Genomic DNA, 21,030 nt, shown 5'->3' with positions numbered 1-21,030 from the left:
ATTGTACAGCCTGCCTTGATGCCTACTTTTAGGCGTTTCCATGAGGTTGTAAAGTCGGCTGTTATGAAGCACAGCTGCAGGTCTTTGAAGTAGGCTTTCACTAGAGTATTGATGGATGATGGAACATGGAAGAAGTTGAAGGATTCCCAGAGGAGGTTATGGGGAACTGATCCAAAGGCATTGGCCAGGTCAAGGAAGGTGACATGGAGGTCTCTTTTGTCCTTCTTCGCAGCTTGGATCTGGTGCCAGATCATACTGGTATGCTCCAAGCAACCAGAGAACCCAGAAATACCGGCCTTCTGCATGGATGTATCAATGTATTTATTCTTCACCAGGTAGGTGGATAGCCTCTGTGCGATCACGCCGAAAAAGATTTTCCCCTCAATGTTGAGAAGGCATATTGGTCGGAATTGACTGATGTCTGCTGCATCCTTCTCCTTGTGAATTAGCACACCTCCAGCCCTTCGCCACACCTTAGGTATTATTCCCTTCTGCCACACTATCCTCATGAGCCCCAGGGGCTGATGTTGATCTTGCACGCCCTACTTTATTCTCTGCTTCCATCCATTTTGGAGGGCCAGTCTCCAGGTGGAACTCAGGAGGTTGAATAGGTGGGATGTCATGTGAGATAACTAGCTGTTCGTGCCTTTTCGTGTCAGTGTGGACCTTTTCCAGATGTTCTTCCAGTTCCTGCTTTGATGTTTTCAGGGTTCCGCTTTTTTCCTTAATGAAGAGATCTTTGACAAACTTGAAGGGGTTTTTATAGAACCGTGTTCTTGTGCGTTCCTTCCTCTTATGAAGTTTCCTGAAGCTCTTCGCAAGGTTGCCAACTGGCATTTGATGTCCCCCTGGAGTAGCATGAGACCATCTCTCTCTGCATCAGAGGCCTTCTTTCATAGCTTTCTCAGCTGCCTTCTCTCTCTGAGCAGTCTTTCGATCTCTTGCTGCCTCCTGGATTTGGCTGGTGCTGATGTTGCTTTGTTGCTTCTCCTTATGTTCACTCCAAAGTGCTCTTCTCCGTAGTGGTATATGATGTCTCCCATCCATTCCAGCTTTTTCTCTACTGTGCCCACTTGTTGCTCCAGGAGTTTTGCTAGGTCGTGGTTGACTGTTTCCCACTCACTCTTTTGAACAGCTTTGGGCCACTTCACACTCTGTCTGTGCCCTTTGATCTTTTCCTTCTTAGGAGGTCTCTGTGGTTGGGTTGGTTTTTCCACCGGCATTTCTGGGCTTGTAATATCCTCCTCAGCGACACGGGTGCTGATGCTCTGCAAACTTTGGTTTTTGTCCGGTTGCTATGCTTCAATCGACTGATTTGACTGGTTGCTTCGTAAGAAGTACTGGTCAATGCGAGGCCCCTGTCTCTGCTCTCTCAAGCACCCTCTCGTTCCTTGGTGGATTCTCAACCCCCTGAATGATGTTATTTTCGCCAATCCACAGGTGCACACCAGAAGTGAGTGTCCTGCTGCTGCTGTGGTTGTCTCATGTGCCGTGTCCTTGCTCATAGTTATGTCCGTTCCTGGGTCTGTAACCGTGTTGTCAATCGTTGATCAATCTTGTGCCCCCGCTCTCGCAGGCTCTAGGGGTATTTTCCTTTGTTTACTTTCTTTAGCACTTGGCGGGTGTCTCCAACAAGCTGCGTCGGAGACTGCCACCATGGGTAGCTAACATTTGCATTTACATTTAGGGCATTTAGCAGACGCTTTTATCCAAAGCGACTTACAATAAGTGCATTTGTTACAATAAGTACATTTGTCATAAGAAGTGAAACAATATATCGCTGTCGGTACAGTAAAGATGTTCATAGAACCAAGTGCAAGTATTACAATCGCTAGGCTAACCCATTCCCCGTGTAAAGCAGCGATAACAGCTACTGTAGATGCTACACAATTAAGTACCTTGAATAAGTGCAGTGTACAAGTGCCAGGACGTACAACATTCAATGGTGGCTTTGCATTGGTTTCTATGCAGAGTCGAGATGAACTCTGAATAGGTGAGTTTTGAGTCTTTTGCGGAAGCTGGTGAGCGACTCTGCGGTCCTGACATCGGTAGGGAGCTCGTTCCACCACTGAGGTCCCAAAACAGAGAAAAGTTGTGACTTCGCTGATCGACCTTTGCTTGCTCTTAGTGATGGCGGTACCAGACGTCCAGCTGAGGTAGTTGAGCGGAGGGATCGAGCTGGTGTGTGGCTTTACTAATGCTTGGAGGTAGGCAGGGGCAGTTCCATCGACTGCCTTGTATGCCAGTACCATCATCTTGAATCTGATGCGAGCTATTACAGGGAGCCAGTGGAGGTCTCGGAAGAGGGGGGTTACATGTGAGAACTTTGGTAGGTTGAACACGAGGCGTGCTGCCGCATTCTGGATGCGCTGCAAGGGTTTAATCGCAGAGGCAGGGAGTCCAGCCAGGAGCGAGTTGCAGTAGTCGAGGCGGGAGATGACCAGTGATTGGACTAGAAGCTGAGCTGCTTCCCTTGTGAGGAAGGGCCAGATCTTGCGGATGTTGTAAAGTGCAAATCTGCAGGATCGGGCCACCGCAGTGATGTTTGCCGTGCAGCATAACTGATTGTCCAACACTACACCAAGGTTTTTTGCAGTTGGAGAAGGAGATACAGTGATGTTCTCAACAGTGACCAGTAAGTCCATGTGTGGGCAATCTTTCCCTGGTATAAGGAGGAGCTCAGTCTTGTTGAGGTTAAGCCTCAGGTGATGGGCAGTTGTCCAGGTGCTGACTTCTGCCAGACATTCAGATATGCGTGTTGCAATCAGGGCTTTGTCAGATGAGGGAAAGGAGAGAAATAGCTGAATGTCGTCAGCATAGCAGTGATAGGAAAAGCCGTGGGATGTAATTACAGAGCCCAGAGATCTGGTGTAGAGGGAAAACAGAAGAGGCCCCAGTACCGAGCCTTGAGGGACACCTGTATCAAGCGTGCAAGGTTTGGACAAGGAGCCATTCCATGTTACCTGATAAGTGCGATTCATCAGGTAGGACGTGAACCAGGAAAGGGCAGATTCAGCTATGCCAAGCTCGGCGAGAGTGGCGAGGAGGATCTGGTGGTTCACAGTGTCAAATGCTGCAGACAAGTCAAGGAGAATGAGAACCGATGAGAGGGACGAGGCTCTGGCCGCCCGGAGGGACTCAGTCACCGCGAGGAGAGCCATCTCAGTGGAGTGTGCATTTTTGAAGCCTGACTGGTGAGGGTCAAGCAGGTTGCTAGATGAGAGATAGGAGGACAGTTGGTTAGCGACGGCACGTTCCAATGTTTTAGAGAGGAATGAAAGAAGAGATACCGGTCTGTAATTCTGGATGTCAGTGGTATCAAGCGTTGGTTTTTTGAGGAGAGGCTTTATTCTGGCACTCTTGAAAGACGTTGGAACAATGCCAGAAGTGAGGGAGGAGTTAATAAGTGTGGTTAGAAATGGCAGGATGTCGTTTGACACAGCCTGGAGGAGGGAGGAAGGGATAGTGTCAAGGGGGCAGGTGGTGGCATGGTTAGAGTTATAATTCTGTTGACCTCGTCTGAGGTGAGAGGGATGAATTGGGTAAAGACAGAGGTGGGGGTCGGGGGAGGGAGGATGGTGGCAGTGATAAAAGAGGAGCTAATGTCCTCTACTTTCTGGGTAAAGTAGGTAACAAAGTCATCAGCAGTGAGGCAGGAAGGAGGAGAAGGGGAGGGAGGGTTGAGGAGGGAAGAGAACAAGGAAAACAGTTTCCTGGGGTTTGAGGTGGAGGAGTTAATTTTGGTCCGGTAGAAGGCAGATTTGGCAGTGGAGGTGAAACCTGAGAGAAGAAGGAGATAGTGAGATAGATCATTAGGACAGTCTGATTTCTTCCATTTCCTCTCAGCTGCCCGCAACTCTGCTCTAATGGTCCGCAGAGATTCAGACAGCCAAGGAGGGGGGGGGTGAAGATCGTGCCGGTCTGGAGTGGAAGGGACAGAGGGAGTCCAAAGAGGAGGAGAGGGAGGATAGCAGAGTGTCAGAGGATTCCTCTGTGGATAGTTGAGAGAATTGTTCAATAGAGGGTAGTGAAGACAGAACAGTTGAGGCAAACGTAGAGGGAGAGAGAGTTTTGAGGTTGCGGCGGGTGGTGACAATGTGGGGACTAGAAAGGAGGGGGGAAGAGGACTTTAAGGGGAGAGAAAAAGCAACAAAATGATGGTCAGACACGGGGAGTGGGGTAACAGAGAGAGCAGAGGTGCCACAGGACCTTGTGAATATCAGGTCAAGCTGGTTCCCTGCCCTGTGTGTGGGAGGAGAAGGGGATAGTGTTAAGTCAAAGGTGGCAAAAAAGTTGGTTAATTCAGGTGAGTGCAACTTCTCTGGCAGGATGTTAAAGTCGCCAAGTATAACGAGTGGTGTGCCATTTTCAGGAAAGCAGCTGAGAAGGGCATCCATTTCGTCATAGAAGTCACGAAGGGGACCAGGGGGACGGTAGATTACCACAATGAAGAGATTAATAGGAAGGGTGACAGTGACAGCGTGGAGTTCAAATGCAGATCTGGCCAAGTGTTCTAGTGGAAGGACCTGATAGGTCCACATCGGAGAGATGAGGAGTCCGGTCCCTCCTCCTCGCCCCGAAGGTCTAGGGGTGTGAGAGAAAGAGTAAACAGTGGAAAGGGCAGCAGGAGTGGCAGAGTTCTCTGGAGTGATCCAGGTCTCTGTCAGGGCCAGGAAATGGAGGGTATTGAGGGACGCGTAGGCCGAAATAGAGTCTGCCTTTTTGACCGCTGACTGGCAATTCCAGAGTCCTCCCATCACTTCAAGGTCAGTGATGGCGAGGGTGGGTAAATGGCATAGATTGGATGGGTTGCGACGCCGAGCAGAGGATCTATTGCGGCGTCGTCTACGAGTAGAGATTCTAACGATAATTGAAGTACGACACATAGCTACTATACCGTGGCCTCTAAGGCCTTCCTCGAGGGACTCCCACAGAGAGACTCCCTTGGTCTTTGTTTCCCGGGTCTTGACTCCCACAGAGCGACTCCCTTGGTCTTTGTTTCCCCGGTCTTCGTTTGCTGGGTTCTGACTCTAAAGCTGACACTACTAACACTTAGCCTTTAAATGCACATGGTAGCTCAGGCAGCCTTAGATCCGCCCAGTCAATCAAGCCTATTGTTCACACCTTGTGACCGAAACTACACTCAACGACCTTACTATCAACAACAACACTGCAAAAACCAACACTGCAGGTACTAGGGTTAATGTTAGTACAACCAATTGCAATGCCAAACACTATAATTCTTAGCTTCAAGACTCACCACAGCTAGATATGAGACGACCTTCTTAAAGACAAAATGTAATGTAAAAGCTAACCCAGAACAGCCCCGGTGGGGTTGTCAGTCAGCTGTCTCTCCACGCTGTCACACAGTCTTTCCTATGTTGTCAGCTGTCCTTTCACAGCGGTCACTGGACGAGTCCAGATAAAACAGATGTTAACTGTCCGTTGTGCCAATGGATGGTATTGATGTTCACACAATGAGGTTTGCCTTGATGTTGAGAGTGACGTGGGAACTGACATGGGAAAGATGTAAATTTCGGGACACGTCCTCAGTAGTTTACCTTTGAATCAGTTCGGCCTTTCATCACTAGACACCCTCAATGTATGTGTACATCAATAAGCAAAGCAAACAGAAGAGGAAAATGAGGCGGGTGGTTTAAAGGCTTAGGGTTAGGCTCCCCATGGGGCTGGAGGGGGCTTCCTTGGAACGGAGGGGGAGTACATGCAGAGACAGGGGGCTGGCGGTAGATATACACCAACACATGCACCGGAGGGCTATGGAAAACCACCGACAGACCTAAATATAACACATGGGTCACAGAACCACAGTGAAAACACTATAATTAAGGCGGTTGTAGTGGGTGACAATTGAGGGTTGCAGAGAGAGAAACAGAGAAGAGCAGCCCAGTACACAAGCCACACAAGAAAGACCCCCCCTCCTCCCTGCTATGACAATTGGTTCGAGGAACCTCCTATGATTCCTCGAACCAATCAGGGGAGAGAGGGCCTTCATTGGATTTGAACCGGGAGCGGCCCTTAATGTGAATGGGCTGATACAGAGGCAGGGACCCAGTAACATATATTCTCACTGCGCCACTCACCCACTAATAGCTGAGGGATAGCTCTGGCCTTTCTTACAAACTGTACTTAAATTATATCTCTTCAATAGAAAACTGTTAGTCATGTTTTGTGGAACTGAGGGAAATAATTTGAATTGTGTATGTGTGTGTTTGTGTGTGTGTGTGTGTGTGTGTGTGCACAGATGGCAAGGTGCGTCTTGCTACACTGGAACTCAGCTGTGTTCTACTGAAGCAGTCGGTGCTTCCAGGAAACCACTGTATCATCAAGGACGTGCACCTGGCCTGCATGGAGGTACCACTAAGACACGCACACACACATTCACACTGTGACACACAAGCCTGCTCACTTGCACTTCAAATCACACATACGCAAACACCTCCCAGGGCCCTATCTTGCATCACTGGCGCATGTGTCGTTGCTAGTTTGCAACAGGCGCAGAGCGTTCTTTTCCCTCCCGCGCCATGCGTCGGGGCGAAAGGAGGAGGCGTGTTCTGGCACAAACGTTCCTTGGTGCTATTTTGCAGTTTCAGAAACCACTTGCGCCCCAAACCAGGAAATACCTGGTTTAAAGTCAGTGGCGCGTTGTTCAGATGCTATTTTAAGGGCGCATGCATAATGTTGCTTGTGCACCTCGCGCATACACTTTGCTTCTCTCATCTACCTAGCCACACATTCTTGGTAAATTATTTGGGAAAGAACAGCCGATACAGTGGTAATAAGTTGTACTTTTAAATCAATGCATCTGCAAACACCGTACAGCAAACACATATTTTGTTGACACAGACATCGTGTACATGCCCATAACTTTTAGTATTGATGAGTATTTGATCATGAGAAAACATTGTTTTACCGTGAGTGAGGGTTAAAAAGAATGAATGAATGCGGGCGTGCGTGTGTGTATGTGTAAAAGAATTAATGAATGCGGGCGCACGTGTGTGCGTCCATCTGTTTAAACACATGCAAACTAAACACGTAACTCATAATACAGTCCATGGCAATGTATATTAACGGGGGGACACATGCATATTAGGAACACAAGTTGATAACGATAATGCATACAATACTGATAATAAACGATCTTTATAATGTATTGCGTATATAATTAAATAGAATCACAGTTACCTCATATCATATGTTATATCATATAAGTTTTCTTTGCCAAAATTTATTTAAGGACTCAGTATTTCTGAAGTTGTGGAAGAAAACCTTATTCCATGTGTGAATTAGGACATATTATTTGGCCATAAACTGAGCCAATTGAAGTTTAAAATTCATGTGCATCTGTCTCATTGGAGACTGTAAACGCGCTGTCAAAATATCAACTCGTCAGATTCAAATGCGCTCATGGCTCTTAAAGGGGATGGGAGCTGGCACTCTCATTGGTTTATTGCACGTTACGCCCAAACCACACCTACGGGTAATTAGGCTACTTCAGACCAACCCTTTTTAGAAGAGGCATTTTTTGCACTTGTAAACTAGCGACATCGCCATAGAAACGCCCACCAAGCTACTTGCGCTTGGCGCTTCTCACTTGCGTTTCAGACCGTTAAAATAGGACCCCCAAAGTCTTATACAAAAGCATTGTGTACAAAGCAGTGTGAGCTTTTCCAGGGCATTTGAGTAGGCCGTGGTCCATAGTGGCCTTAAACAATTCCTTTTAATCTTTAAGGTACTGCGTGTCATGAAAGCGAAAAGTGAAAAGAAAGTCCTGCCATGTCTATGCTATCAAAACTATCAAAATTGCCCTTTGTATTGTCAGATAGAGACACAAACAACACAGGGCCCTTTGTCTCCATCCAAGTATTGTACGGAGGGAAACAGTACATTCCTAGGAAATTAGGAAACGGGAAGGGGAGCAATACAAGAATGGGAAACGGTGCCCAAATTTGGACCTGCTGAGCAGCTGTGGTGTGATTCAGGGGAACCGCTGGATGAATGCGATTATTATTATTATCTCTTTTTTCAACCAGGAGAAAACACATTGAAATTACTGAATGAATGCGAGGTCATTCAGATCCAGACAGTCATGACGTCAGCGACCAAGCCTTCCATGTGAGAGCCTGAGTGTAGTATTTATTGCATATTCATTCATCATAAATTCAGAGATGAAGAATACATCATCAAACGAATACACCGATTTATGGTTATGTATTGATTAGCTTTGTTTACCCATATAAAATGAACAAACTCAATTTATTTATCAATCCTTTCTATCTTTAATTGTCTACTTATCAATGCGACGCCAAACTCAATCACAGTAGAAAATTAAAGATAGCAAAGATAAGATCATTTTCCTTATCTCGCTTTCATTATCACATGTCCAGATTCTTTCTCTTTCTTTTCGCTCTCCTTCGGTTTCCAAGAAACCACTTTGTCCCACTATCATGTCCCAGCACTTTTTCCCACTGAAAATTGCCCGTTATTCCTCAATTTATCCGGTTAAGTGGATTTTAACCTCTTGCCTTATCCTTCCCTTTGCTGCCCTCTTCTCACCAGACTGCGTTTAGTTCCCTTCAGCCAATTGTTTCCATCACTTTTCACAAACAAATGGGGACTTAAGGTTTGTTTTTACTACCGTAGTCACATGGTGCCCCCATTGTCCGGCTCCTAGGGGGGAATGACAAGGCCCACTTGAATTGTTTTCTTCTACTTTGTTTCTCGAGAAGTTCCAATTTTATATCGCATCTCAAATAAAATAGGGTTTGGGCCAAGATCTGTGATGATCCAGACTTTACATGAATAATGCAGACGACACACATTAAATACAAATAAAGGAAACTGAAACTGTTTAAATCAAGTAAAGAAATTAAATTAGAACAAGAAATGTAATACAAAAATCAATAGATCGAGTTCCATACGCAAACAAATAATTTTGAGTCTAATAAAAACATATCTGTTCATGGTCTGTTCATCGTCCTGGTGATAACCAGACGGCTCTGACTGATGGTGACTGGGCTGGTGACTCAGAACTAAACGGAACATAGTAGGATCAGTTTCAAGTTTGCATGCCTTTATTTCCTTGATGCCTATCACCTACTATCCTTTTGCTATTATTTATGAAAAGTGCATACAGTATTGCCAGTATTGGAAGGCAACACTTATCTAGAGCTGGTTTACCAGTACACAACGTTTACAATTGAGCAAAGTCGATTTAAACAGACGGTTACAACGTCAGTCAATAGTAAAGTACGTGATATGATGGTTGATTCTTTTATATTGGGTTAAACTTTCATGTTCCGCTATGTTCATGCGCGTTACTACTAAACCATACGTCACCAACTGGGCACCTCTGTTATCAGAATCTGGCCCCTGTTGCCGAACGGAAGTAGAATCATAAGAGCGTCATGAGGTGTCGTTCACGAGAACTTTCTGACGTCACGAAAATGTTTTCCCCATCATTTCCAGCGACGTGAACGCACCATTTGTTACGGATGTCCCAAACATGGTTTGTTGATACGGCATCACAGGATCAGGGCGTTTGTGTAACGGAACATGTTTAAAATAATATTGCTGTCTCTTGCTGTTTTCAGGGCGCACGGGAAGAGAGTCTGCATCTGCTCCGAAGGTTCTACAAGGCAAGTTGTTTGACCGTCCAACACACATATCCCTGTTTCGGACAAACGCACACACACACAAATACCAGTTACTCCAGTCACCATCAGTCCGGATGACCACTTACTGAGCCTTTCCTGATTTCTGATAAAGGGTGTTCCTGTTAATGCCAGCAAGACTACTCAAACAGGGAATTAACTTAGGCTTTGATGTGAAGGTCACAACAAAGGAAATTACATTAACAATCCAACCCTAAATCTGCAAGATTTTTCATTAAAATGAGAAATGTGGTGTGTAGGAACGATGGCCTACAACTGTTATATACACGCCCCCACAAACACACTATGTCTGGTCAAATGCATTGTTTATACTGATATAAACAATGCATTTGCGTGATGCCCAGTTGGAAACGGCCCAGTTGGCTGCCGGCTTGACATCCCAACCATCGATCAAAGTCGTTCATGGTTTACAATAATTACTTTGTCCAGAACACGAATCAGAATGAAACCGAAAGACACTTGTCACTAGTCTAATCAGACCTATTAAGGCGGGGTGTAAAACAAAGTTTTTTGCCCTTTATGATACAAGGGGATCTTAAGCGTGTTCCGACAGGACCACAAACCGAAAGAAAAATAATAACTGCCTTGCAATGGAAGGCGTTTGGAGCAACGGTCAAATCTCATGGCAAGAATACAATAACTTGAGGAAAACACAAACAAAGGAGAGCTTTCACTGACATTGTTTGTGTTTGTTGTCCATACAGGGTGAAGAGATCTTCCTGGACATGTTTGAAGATGAATATCGCAGTATGACGGTATGGGGCATGCTACTTCACCCTGTGACTGATCTGTATTCAACCGTGTTTCACAACCCATCGACTCTGAGATGTTAGTCACAGCCAGTGATCAAAAAAGTGGCGCAAGTCGCATGGGTGGGTCTAATTAGGTCAATATAGAATGACATGCATCTAAGTTTTGGTGTGTGTGTGTGTATGTGTGTGTGTGTGTGTCCGTCCGTGTGTGTCTGTGTCTCTGTGTGTGTCCGTCCTGTGTGTGTGTGTGTCCGTCCTGTCTGTGTCTGTGTGTGAGTGTGTGTCTGTGTTTGTGTGTGTGTTTGTGTGTGTGTGTGTGTGTGTGTGTGTGTGTGTGTGTAGTGTAAACCTCTGAACGTAGAGTACCTGATGATGGACGCCTCCATCCTTCTGCCCCCCACGGGCACTCCGCTGACGGGGATAGACTTTGTCAAGAGACTGCCCTGCGGAGACGTGGAGAAGACGCGCAGAGTGGGGGCAACACACAGACAGACAGACAGATGCACAGATGCACACACACACAGATGCACACACACTCTGAGATGCACCCACACACAGATGCACAAACGCACACACACACACAAAAAAAGACGCGCACACAAGCACGCACGAACACACACACACACACACACACACACACACACACACACACACACAGTGAAGAGGACGTCACATCAGTCGGGTGATGTTTTTCACGGAATGGGGACACACCTTAATGTCTGCGCTTAATTCCTCTAATTTTACTCTTACTTCCTATTATAACATTGCGCTGTCTTAATGTGGTTGTTTCTGCATATGCAAAGAAAATCTGTACAGAAAATCTCAAGAAATATGATGCATTGTTTTTTTTGGGGGCAAAACAATTTCCAAATATGTGATTCTCGTTATGACACAAACGTGGTCAGTCACCCCTTCATGCTCTAGTTTTACTTGGAAATGTGTGGCAATGCACAATCATACTTGAAATGACCCCTGAGAAGACTTAATTGTGTGTGTGTGTGTCTGTGTGTGTGTGTGTCCGTTCTGCAGGCCATCCGTGTGTTCTTCATGCTGCGGGCGTTGTCCTTGCAGCTCCAGGGGGAGCCGGAGAGCCAGCTGCCCCTGACCCGACCGGAGGACCTCATCAAGACTGATGATGTGCTGGACCTCAGTAAGTGTGTGTGTATGTGTGTGTTTGTCTGTGTCTGTCTGTCTGTCTGTCTGTCTGTCTGTCTGTCTGTGTCTCCATCGCTCTCTTTATCATCTGTCTTTGTCTTTCTTTTATTTTCCAAACTGAAAGCTGTGCTCCCCTTCACACCACTCATTTTATTACTGACAAGATAAGATAGCTTGTAAATCCCGTTGCTCAGTTTCACTATTATAGTATAAAATAAACCGCTATTATATCTTTTAATCCCATGATGCCTGGGTGAAATCTCTGGTCTACTTGGCTGGCAGGGGGGTTGTTTAACATTTAATAACTGCACAGCTCTGATGGGTCATAACATCATAGCACGGCTAGGGTCTCATCGCTGCTAAAACAAGCTCATATAGCTCATAACATTCTAGCAGTTAACGTTACCGCAAAGAATAAAGAAATCCCTTCAAAATACAAAACAATAAAAATTGTATATATTTAAATATATATATATATTTGCTGGTCTGCTGACACAGTGACGCTTGCTTAGAAATGATTCCCAGAACGCAGTTGCAAAATATGACAGATAGAAAGAGATCTATCAGCAAATATCTTACTTGCAACAAGATTGAGCTAAGCATAGTCCTGGAAGTACTGATGGAAATACGTGTAGAAAGCTTTTCAGTCACCAGGATCCATAATCTTCTCTATTTAATGTAGTAATAAAATACAGTCTGGCTTCCATATGATTTTAATGTTAAGTCATTGCGTTCCAGGCATTAGATCCATATATTTTGCTACCATTTGTGTTTCCAGGATCCCAACAAATGTGATATTTTTAACATGAATCAATGTTCTTATATTTTAATGACTCAAGTAGCTTTGCTATAAATAACGTACTATACGTGTTCACACACATGTATGTGCATGTGAGGGTGGTTCCACCACAAAAAGCAAAACGTTGTGCTACAAACACACACACACACACATACACATAGACCCACACACGGTAACTAGAGAGCTGCAAGCTGCAATCCACAACCTTTCTGTCACCAGATAAGGTACCTTGTAAATTTAACCAAACCACTTCTTTCTCTTTCACTATTCGTATGAGTTTCTTTCTGTGTTAGACGCAGGCAGGGAGTGTTTTTGTTATTTCACAGGCGTCCGGTTCATACAAAGTTGATGTTCCCACATCAGCTTTTTCTTTACTTAAAACAATTTTACAACAAAACATTTATTCATCAGTATTTCAGTTTACTTTTTTTTCCCCTCATTAAAACCCTTTCACTCAACTAAAATAAAATATACAATGGATGAATAAAGTTCCCATCTTTGACCCAAATGTGTGAACTTCTTTCAGGGTTGTGCACCATGACACTGGAACACGTAGCATGGCCACACCCACTAGCCCTTCAGCTCACACGGCATGCGCTTCGACCACCTCTTACTAGCAGGGCGGTGTGAGACGGATGTGGGTGTTGTGGTGAGGCTGAAGCCAGTGGTACACAGGGCTTTGCATTCAGCCTCTTCATCATCCGGCCCAGACGTGTGGGAGGAACAGATGCAGTCTCTTAGCCTTTAAGCTTTTTTTTATTGATGATTGATTTAGGTCAACATTTGGATTTGTTGTGCTTATGGTTTCGTTCACACTGCAGAGCCTTAATGCTCGATTCTGGTGTATTGCCCATATCAGATAAAACTTTTATAGAAGTAAAAAAACCTTTTTTTTACATTGTGTATTTTAATGTTGCTAATATGAGATTCCAGTGTAAACTTGTCACAGTCCAAAACCGACAAAAAAGAACAATAACGAAGAAGTCAGATGTAGCACACAGAGAAATGAACAGGGAGGCCATTGAAGAGGTTGAAGCGTTGAGGAGTGGATGTGCAGTAGTGGTGGCAGGGTGTGGACGATTCCTCACTGGATGTCCAGCTGGCCGTTTCTTCCTGGTTCAAGGTGGTTTGACCATTATGCAGAGTTCTGACGAAATTGCTCAGCAGGAGTAGTAATCTTCTAGAGAAAACCGACACAATAGGGTGACTGATCGCCAGAAAAGGAATGTTCATAATTTCTTTCGTCAGAATTGCGACAAATCAAAGTCGATGAAGAGTAACTTGAAAGTTGCATGAATATGACTGCTCACACTGAGGTCGCCTTGCAAGAATTAAACCTGTACTTGAGTCAGAATTGAAAAGATCAGATTCCATGTGCTTTGTTCTGTTCACAACATATTTCTTTGTGTGATTTCCTCTTTGGCCTAGAGAACAAAATGTCCATCTGGTGTCCTCATCTAACAACAGCACTCCTTTCCAGCTCACCTCAATGTCAATCCGATCTTGGCCCACTGACATTTCTCTGTCTTTTGTTGCACTGTGCATGTTTGTTACACGGAAACATCAGGGAAGTCGTGCAGTCCTGCATTGCAAAATGTAGATTAACTGTATGATAATTTGAGGAAGGCAGCCTCTATTTAATTTTGCGAGGCAACAGGATTTGCGAAATCAAGTCAAGCGCTAATCTTGCCTGGCTTCAAGCGATGCGTTGTGTCCTGACTCCTATCCAACAGTGGTTCCAACGTGTCTGCGTCCTGTGAGGAACTCTGTGTTCTACGTGATACCTGATAGTCGGATGGTTCACCCATTCACCTGCCAAGTATTCATTTAGTGCCCGCACCTAACCCAATTTCCATGGAAGTTAGGTCAGTTCACTCCTGTTAGCTGTTTACCCATTACCAGTGCACTTGTTCCAAACGGGTGTTTTTATGCATGTTCTCTGGGTAATATTGCCACAGATTAACGTTTTTGGTAAAATGAAGTTAACATTTTACCAAGAAAAAGTAAGAATATTTATTTTGCACTGGTCTCCATTGCAGGTGCTGTAGATGTGTTTTGAGAGTTTGAAAGAGAGAGAGCTTTTCTTTTTTTGCATCCTACATACTGTTACCAACATTAAGTGAACTATGGGTTGCTGTGTTGAAAAACACCCATGGCCAACCACTATCATAACATCGAATTGCGTGTGCGTGTATGATTCACACTTAGATATCGCTAAACAACACCGCCATTCGTGAATGGTGTTTTAGGTGGTGTTTGTGCTCAGCTGACGAAATAAGAGACACAGATAACAAGCTGCCTGGGAGAAAGGACTCGGCCAGGTGTATTACATTCTCACCACTGTATTTCATTAAAGGTGACATATCATACCACCAGGTGCGAGTGGGATTAGCCGTTACAAGCCGTTTCAACACGGCTTGTAACGGCTAATCCCACTCGCACCTGGTGGTATGATATGTCACCTTTAACATTTCACTTTAAATCTCCAAAAATATCAGTGAAATAATAATTACTACAAAGCCATGTTACAAAGCCATGTTTCTGTGTTCCCGCCCAGATAACAGCGACCTGATCGCGTGCATGGTGGTGAGTAAGGACGGCGGGCAGGCCCAGAGGTTCCTGGCCGTGGACGTCTACCAGATGAGTCTGGTCGAGCCAGAGACGAAGCGCCTGGGCTGGGGCGTGGTCAAGTTCGCCGGCCTGCTGCAGGTATGTGGGACAAGTACGGGACTTTGGGGGAAGTTGGCGTCCGTGTATAATAATAATAGTAATAATCACTTGGATTTATATAGCACTTTTCATAGTACTCAAGGTCACTTAACAAAAAGGGGAGGGGGAAACTCGGGGGGGGGGGGGGGGGGGTGGGGGGGTTAGGGTTCAAAGGACCTGGTGGAAGGAATGTTTTGAGGTGCTCTTTGAACTGGGGCAGGGATGGGGCAGATTGGGTGTGGATTGGGAGGTTGCTCCAGAGTGTGGGAGCGTTGGCAGAGAACGCCCCCGTCCCCAAAGGTCCTGGGGTGGGGGGCGTGGCCAGCAGGTCCTGGTCAGAGGTTTCCGTGCTGGGCTGGAGGAGATCTGTGAGGCCTTGGAGCCGGGCAGCCACTACTCAGTGTGACGCATTTATAATCCCCAAGTGTCTTTCGAAAAGAAGGTCCGAACCGAAACCTCCCTCACATATCAGCCAGTCCCTAAATGGTAAATGGACTGCATTTAATTTAGTCGCCACCCAAAGCGCTTATATTGTTTATAATTATAATGTTCGGCAATATTGCCGAACATTCACCCCGTTCGTTCACACATTCACACACCAACGGCGGTGTCCACCCTGCAAGGCCTCAGCCAGCTCGTCGGAAGCAGTTAGGTTGAGGGCGTCTCGCTCAGGGACAACTCGACACTGGAGCTAGAAGGAGCCGGGGATCGAACTAGCAACTTTCAGGTTACCGGAAAAAGTGCTCTACCTCCTGAGCCATATGTCGCCCTACTAGTGCCTCATGGTGAGGTGGTTTTGCAGACAGAAAGTCCTGGCATCCAGCCTGTTCACGTCACTGGCATGCAAGTGCGTCAAATTCCCATCATTATTTGTCATGTAACATAAACAACCAAAATGACTCAGATACCCACAATGCACGAGAGTTGCCACTGGTGCTTCGGTCTGACTAGTTTTTACAAGTTTGTAGTCTCTTGTTTGATCCCGCCACTGTTCCGTTCTTGAAGAAAGTAGTCTAATCCGGATCGCTTTTAACTCACTTTATTTGTTAAAGTATTTCGGTATAGTAACTATGAAGCAAAAGGAGGGGAATTGTATGGACACGCGTGTGAGCGACAAACAGCAGGCCTCTGTACCTAACTCCCTAGTATGGACTGCCGGATGTTTCTGATTTCGTTGGCTCCAGTTCCTGCTTAAATACAGAGTAGGCGTGTCCTATGTGTCGTATTGGCTCCGCCCTCCTCACCTGTCTAAAGGTGCTGCCATCTAAGCATTAGTAAAGCCATCCAAGCATTAGTAAAGCCACACACCCCAGCTCGATCCCTCCGCTCAACTACCTCAGTTGGACGTCTGGTACCGCCATCGCTAAGAGCAAGCAAAGGTCGATCAGCGAAGTCAACTTTTCTCTGTTTTGGGACCTCAGTGGTGGAACGAGCTTCCTACCGATGTCAGGATCGCAGTCGCTCACCAGCTTCCGCAAAAGACTCAAAACTCACCTGTTCAGAGTTCACCTCGATACATAGCCTAGTGGCTATGTATGGTAATTACGGCTTATGTGTTCGATCCTACTTCCTAGTGGCTATGTATGGTAATTACGGCTTATGTGTTCGATCCTACTTCCCAGTGGCTATGTATGGTAACTACGGCTTATGTGTTCGATCCTACTTCCTAGTGGCTATGTATGGTAATTACGGCTTATGTGTTCGATCCTACTTCCTAGTGGCTATGTATGGTAATTACGGCTTATGTGTTCGATCCTACTGCCTAGTGGCTATGTATGGTAGCCCATGTGCTTAAAATACGTAACACCCCTCATCCTCTTCCTCCCTCCTCTCTCCCTCCACTCCCTTGAAGTGGAGGGAGAGAGTTTTGGTGTTCTCTTTGTGCTTATTGCGATGCCTCTCGCCCAGGGTCACTTTTCGCTTGGATTTTGTTGAGGCATGACTCTCATACGGCTGTCTAACCTCACACTCCCACAGCGTGACTTAAACAGGCACTTCCCCATTCCGTTGCATCTATTTTTAGTTGGGTTCCTCTGAAGAGTGAGTTCTTCTGAGGAACCCAAACAGGCACACAGACACACACACACACACACACACACACGTGCGCACATTGTCTGTCTCTTAACTGCTCCTGAACTCCAACTTAACCCCCCACTCACTGACACACACGCTCTGTCTGTCTGTCTGTCTGTCTGTCTGTCTGTCTGTCTGTCTGTCTGTCTGTCTGTCTGTCTGTCTGTCTGTCTGTAACTCTTCTCCTTCTCTCTCTCCCCCTTTCTCTCTTTCTCTCTCTCTGTCTTTCTCTCTTTCTCTCTTTCTCTTTTCTCGTCTTTCTGTCTGTCTGTCTGTCTGTCTGTCACACAAGCTTGTCAAATTCTTAAGTCGACACTTAAAAAAGGAAAGGCCGTTTAAAAAAGGAAAAACAAAGCTTTATAAAAACTTTGACTTGTCTTAACACGGGGATCACGTTGTACCCCAGAAACGGGGGATCACGTCGTACACTGTGTAGTAACCCCCCCCCCCCCCCCCCCCCCCCCCATCCCCCTGACAGGACATGCAGGTGTCGGGCGTGGAGGACGACAGCCGGGCGCTCAGTGTGGTCATCCACAAGCCGGGCTCCAACCCGCACGCCAAGCCCATGCCCATCCTGCAGGCCAACTTCATCTTCGCCGACCACATCCGCTGCATCATCGCCAAGCAGCGGCTGGCCAAGGGCCGTATCCAGGCACGCCGCACCAAGACGCAGAGGATCGCGGGTGGGCGGCGCCTTCGTATGGGTCGCCGTGCTGATTGGTTAACTGGGATCGAGGTCCTGTTCACTACATGAACAGGACAGAACCTTTCCATTAGTTTCTGTGTGTGTGTGTGCGCATGTCTGGGTTTGACAGAGAACGTGTGTGTGTGTGTGTGTGTGTGTGTGTGTGTGTGTGTGTGTGTGTCTGTGTTTGGTCTGATTGATTTTTTTCAGTCAGGCCATGATTCAGCCTTTGCTTTTGAATATGATTTAACAATTTCTTATCGTTGTTATAATTTGTTGCATTTAAGAGGGACTCCTGCAGTCTTTTATTTACACCAAAAAATGGAAAGAGGCGGGGGCACACGTACGAATAACAACATTATTTACGAATAACAACAGTTGTTTACGAATAACAACAGTTGTTTTCGATGGATGGAAGCGCTTTGAGGCGCCAACGGTCACCAAGCGGGTTTATGAAGGGCTTGCATGTGGTTGCGCTCAGGAAACGTGTGTAGTGATTCTGAGGCGCGTTACCCTAGTACTCTCCCACTCGACTCTATCCTCGCTGAATGGGCTTTGCAAAAAATGTCCCTCGGCCATTAAGACATGCCTCGACACACAGAAGAAGGCAGTACACATAGTGACGCAGCTCAGGTGGCCAGGTTTAAAGACGCATGCAAGGGTGCCCGTGTTGTCCTTTGACTCCTTTGCCACATAACCACGACACACTCACAATGCACAACTACTAACACAACAACTACTCACAAGCCAACCTAACAACTGTACGCACACACCTTACAACTACACAAACACACACCCACCTAACAACTGCACACACACACACACACCTTACAGCTACACACGCACACAAAAACACGCCTACAACCACACACGCCTACAACCACACACACACACACACAAACACAAACACAAACCTACCACCACACATGCCATACACGCACCCCTACAAACGTACCCACCTTACCACTGCCCCGCTCCCCTTGCAGCTCTTCTGGAGCTCCCCATGCAGGCGGGCAGTACGGACGTCCTGGGGTTCGCTCAGCCGGCCCACGCCTCCCCCGGCGGCCTGCCCTTCCGCTTCTACGAGCAGTCGCGGCGCGCGCCCAACGACCCCACCGCCAGCCGCTCGCTCTTCGCCTCGGTGGACAAAGTGCCAGGTAACCAGGCTCAGGGGTCCAGAAGACCCCCAGTCTCCCAACACCAGGAGGGGGGGGGGGGGGGGGGGGGGGGGGGGGGGGGGAAAGAGGGTCCGAGGTGGATCCTCTTTCCCCCCCCCCCCTGTATCCCCTGCATCCACATGAACACTTCTTCCAGGAACGTTCCAAAACAATACTTACTTTATACACTTTGGTTGCACATGTGGCTATCTTTGTACCAGAAAATATATGTATGACATGGAAATATGTACCCAGAAAAATATATATAACAGCTGCCCCCCCCCCCCCCCCCCAGTTTCTTAGGTTGGATTTAATCAAGGAAACAATCCCAACCACCCATGATTCAATCCCTCCTGGGACACTTTGTCCATTTGTGTTTATTTTAATTTCAAGCAGCAGTATTTTGGGGTTAAATTAGGTCAATAAAAAACCTCCTGGGTGGAAGACGTGCTCCCACGGCCCCTCTAGTAAACAAAGCGAGTCTTTGGACATCGGACCACCGCTACGACCCAACCCACCAGAGACGGCCGATGGGGGGATCATTAATGTTTGTTGTAAACGTCCGGGGAAACGACATGGTGTGTCTGTGTGCCGGTCCAGGCTTTGCGGTGGCCCACTGCGTGTCCCAGCACAGCCCCTCGCCCCTGTCCTCTCCCTCCCCCCCGTCCTCCAGCGGCACTGGGAGCACTGGGAGCACTGGGAGGTGCGACTCGGTCACCACCAGCACCATCTCCGCCCACAGCCCCGCAGGTAAGGAACGCACGCACGCACGCACGCACGCACGCACGCACGCACGCACGCACGCACGCACGCACGCACGCACGCACGCACACACACACACACACACACACACACACACGCGCATGCACACACACGCACGCACGCACGCACACACACACACACACACACACACACACACACACATACACATACACATACACACACATCACACATACACACACGCACACACACACACACACACACATCACACATACAGTGGGGCAAAAAAGTATTTAGTCAGCCACCAATTGTGCAAGTTCTCCCACTTAAAAAGACGAGAGAGGCCTGTGATTTTCATCATAGGTATACCTCAGCTATGAGAGACAAAATGAAAAAAAAAAATCCAGAAAATCACCTTGTCTGATTTTTTAAGAATTTATTTGCAAATTATGGTGGAAAATAAGTATTTGTCTCTCATAGCTGAGGTATACCTATGATGAAAATCACAGGCCTCTCTCGTCTTTTTAAGTGGGAGAACTTGCACAATTGGTGGCTGACTAAATACTTTTTTGCCCGACTGTACATGCATGCATACACACCTACAAAAGCTCACACACCTACAACCAAACACACACACCTACAACCATACACCTAAGCGTGAGCAAACAATAGCACAAAGCCTTGAGGAATGTGGGTGCCCCACTGCCTCTGTACAAAACTGCTAGAGGGCCGACCTCAGGCCTGTGCTCCCCCACTGCGTGAGGTCACTGATGAGTGTTTCTGGAGGATGGTTTCTATTAGTGCAGAGGTTGTTCTCTGTGGCGTGCTTTCAAAGAAAACGCGGCTCCCTCTGTAATCCCTCCATGCGTCACGCACAACGGATTCCCCTAAACAATCAAGGGAACAGATGCAGTGATTGGGCAGAAATGAACCCAGCAGCGGTCTAAGAATTGACTCGTTCTCGCACAGATGCAGGCACAGTCAACTCGTAACGGATGTTATCGAGCAGCATCGCTGATAACTTGTTGGTGGCTGTGGCATTACTAACAGATAACACTCAGATAATAGCTGTTTCGTCTTTTCTTATCTTCAGCTCTAATCTATTTATGATTGCTTTAGCTTTCTGCTAAATCTTAAACACATTGCACTTCCTATTAAGCATTTTTTTTTACTTTGCCTTTGTTCGCTTTCCTAATCTTTTTTTTTTTATTATCATTTCATTTTATTGGATGCGATGATTCTAGGTAAAGCACTTTGAGTCCGCCTTGTGCAAGAAAAGTGCCGCAGG

The 21,030-nt window shown here is 46.6% G+C and overlaps 1 protein-coding gene across 1 annotated transcript in view; it reads left to right on the top strand.

The window, feature by feature from the left end:
- The window catches only part of clec16a (C-type lectin domain containing 16A), a 49,359-nt gene that overhangs the window by 25,443 nt on the left and 2,886 nt on the right, over nucleotides 1-21,030 (top strand). Inside the window, exons 14-22 of the mRNA XM_079746229.1 lie at nucleotides 6,263-6,372; nucleotides 9,612-9,656; nucleotides 10,397-10,447; nucleotides 10,787-10,915; nucleotides 11,474-11,594; nucleotides 14,956-15,107; nucleotides 17,659-17,863; nucleotides 18,852-19,022; nucleotides 19,623-19,772. Of these exons, the coding sequence (XP_079602355.1) occupies nucleotides 6,263-6,372; nucleotides 9,612-9,656; nucleotides 10,397-10,447; nucleotides 10,787-10,915; nucleotides 11,474-11,594; nucleotides 14,956-15,107; nucleotides 17,659-17,863; nucleotides 18,852-19,022; nucleotides 19,623-19,772 (1,134 nt within the window). The remainder of the gene's footprint in view (nucleotides 1-6,262; nucleotides 6,373-9,611; nucleotides 9,657-10,396; nucleotides 10,448-10,786; nucleotides 10,916-11,473; nucleotides 11,595-14,955; nucleotides 15,108-17,658; nucleotides 17,864-18,851; nucleotides 19,023-19,622; nucleotides 19,773-21,030) is intronic.

The sequence above is a fragment of the Pollachius pollachius genome, assembly GCF_949987615.1.
Source record: "Pollachius pollachius genome assembly, chromosome: 11".
NCBI lineage: Eukaryota > Metazoa > Chordata > Actinopteri > Gadiformes > Gadidae > Pollachius > Pollachius pollachius.
Note: the sequence above shows the minus strand (reverse complement) of the source record. Positions and strands in the feature narration are given on the sequence as shown.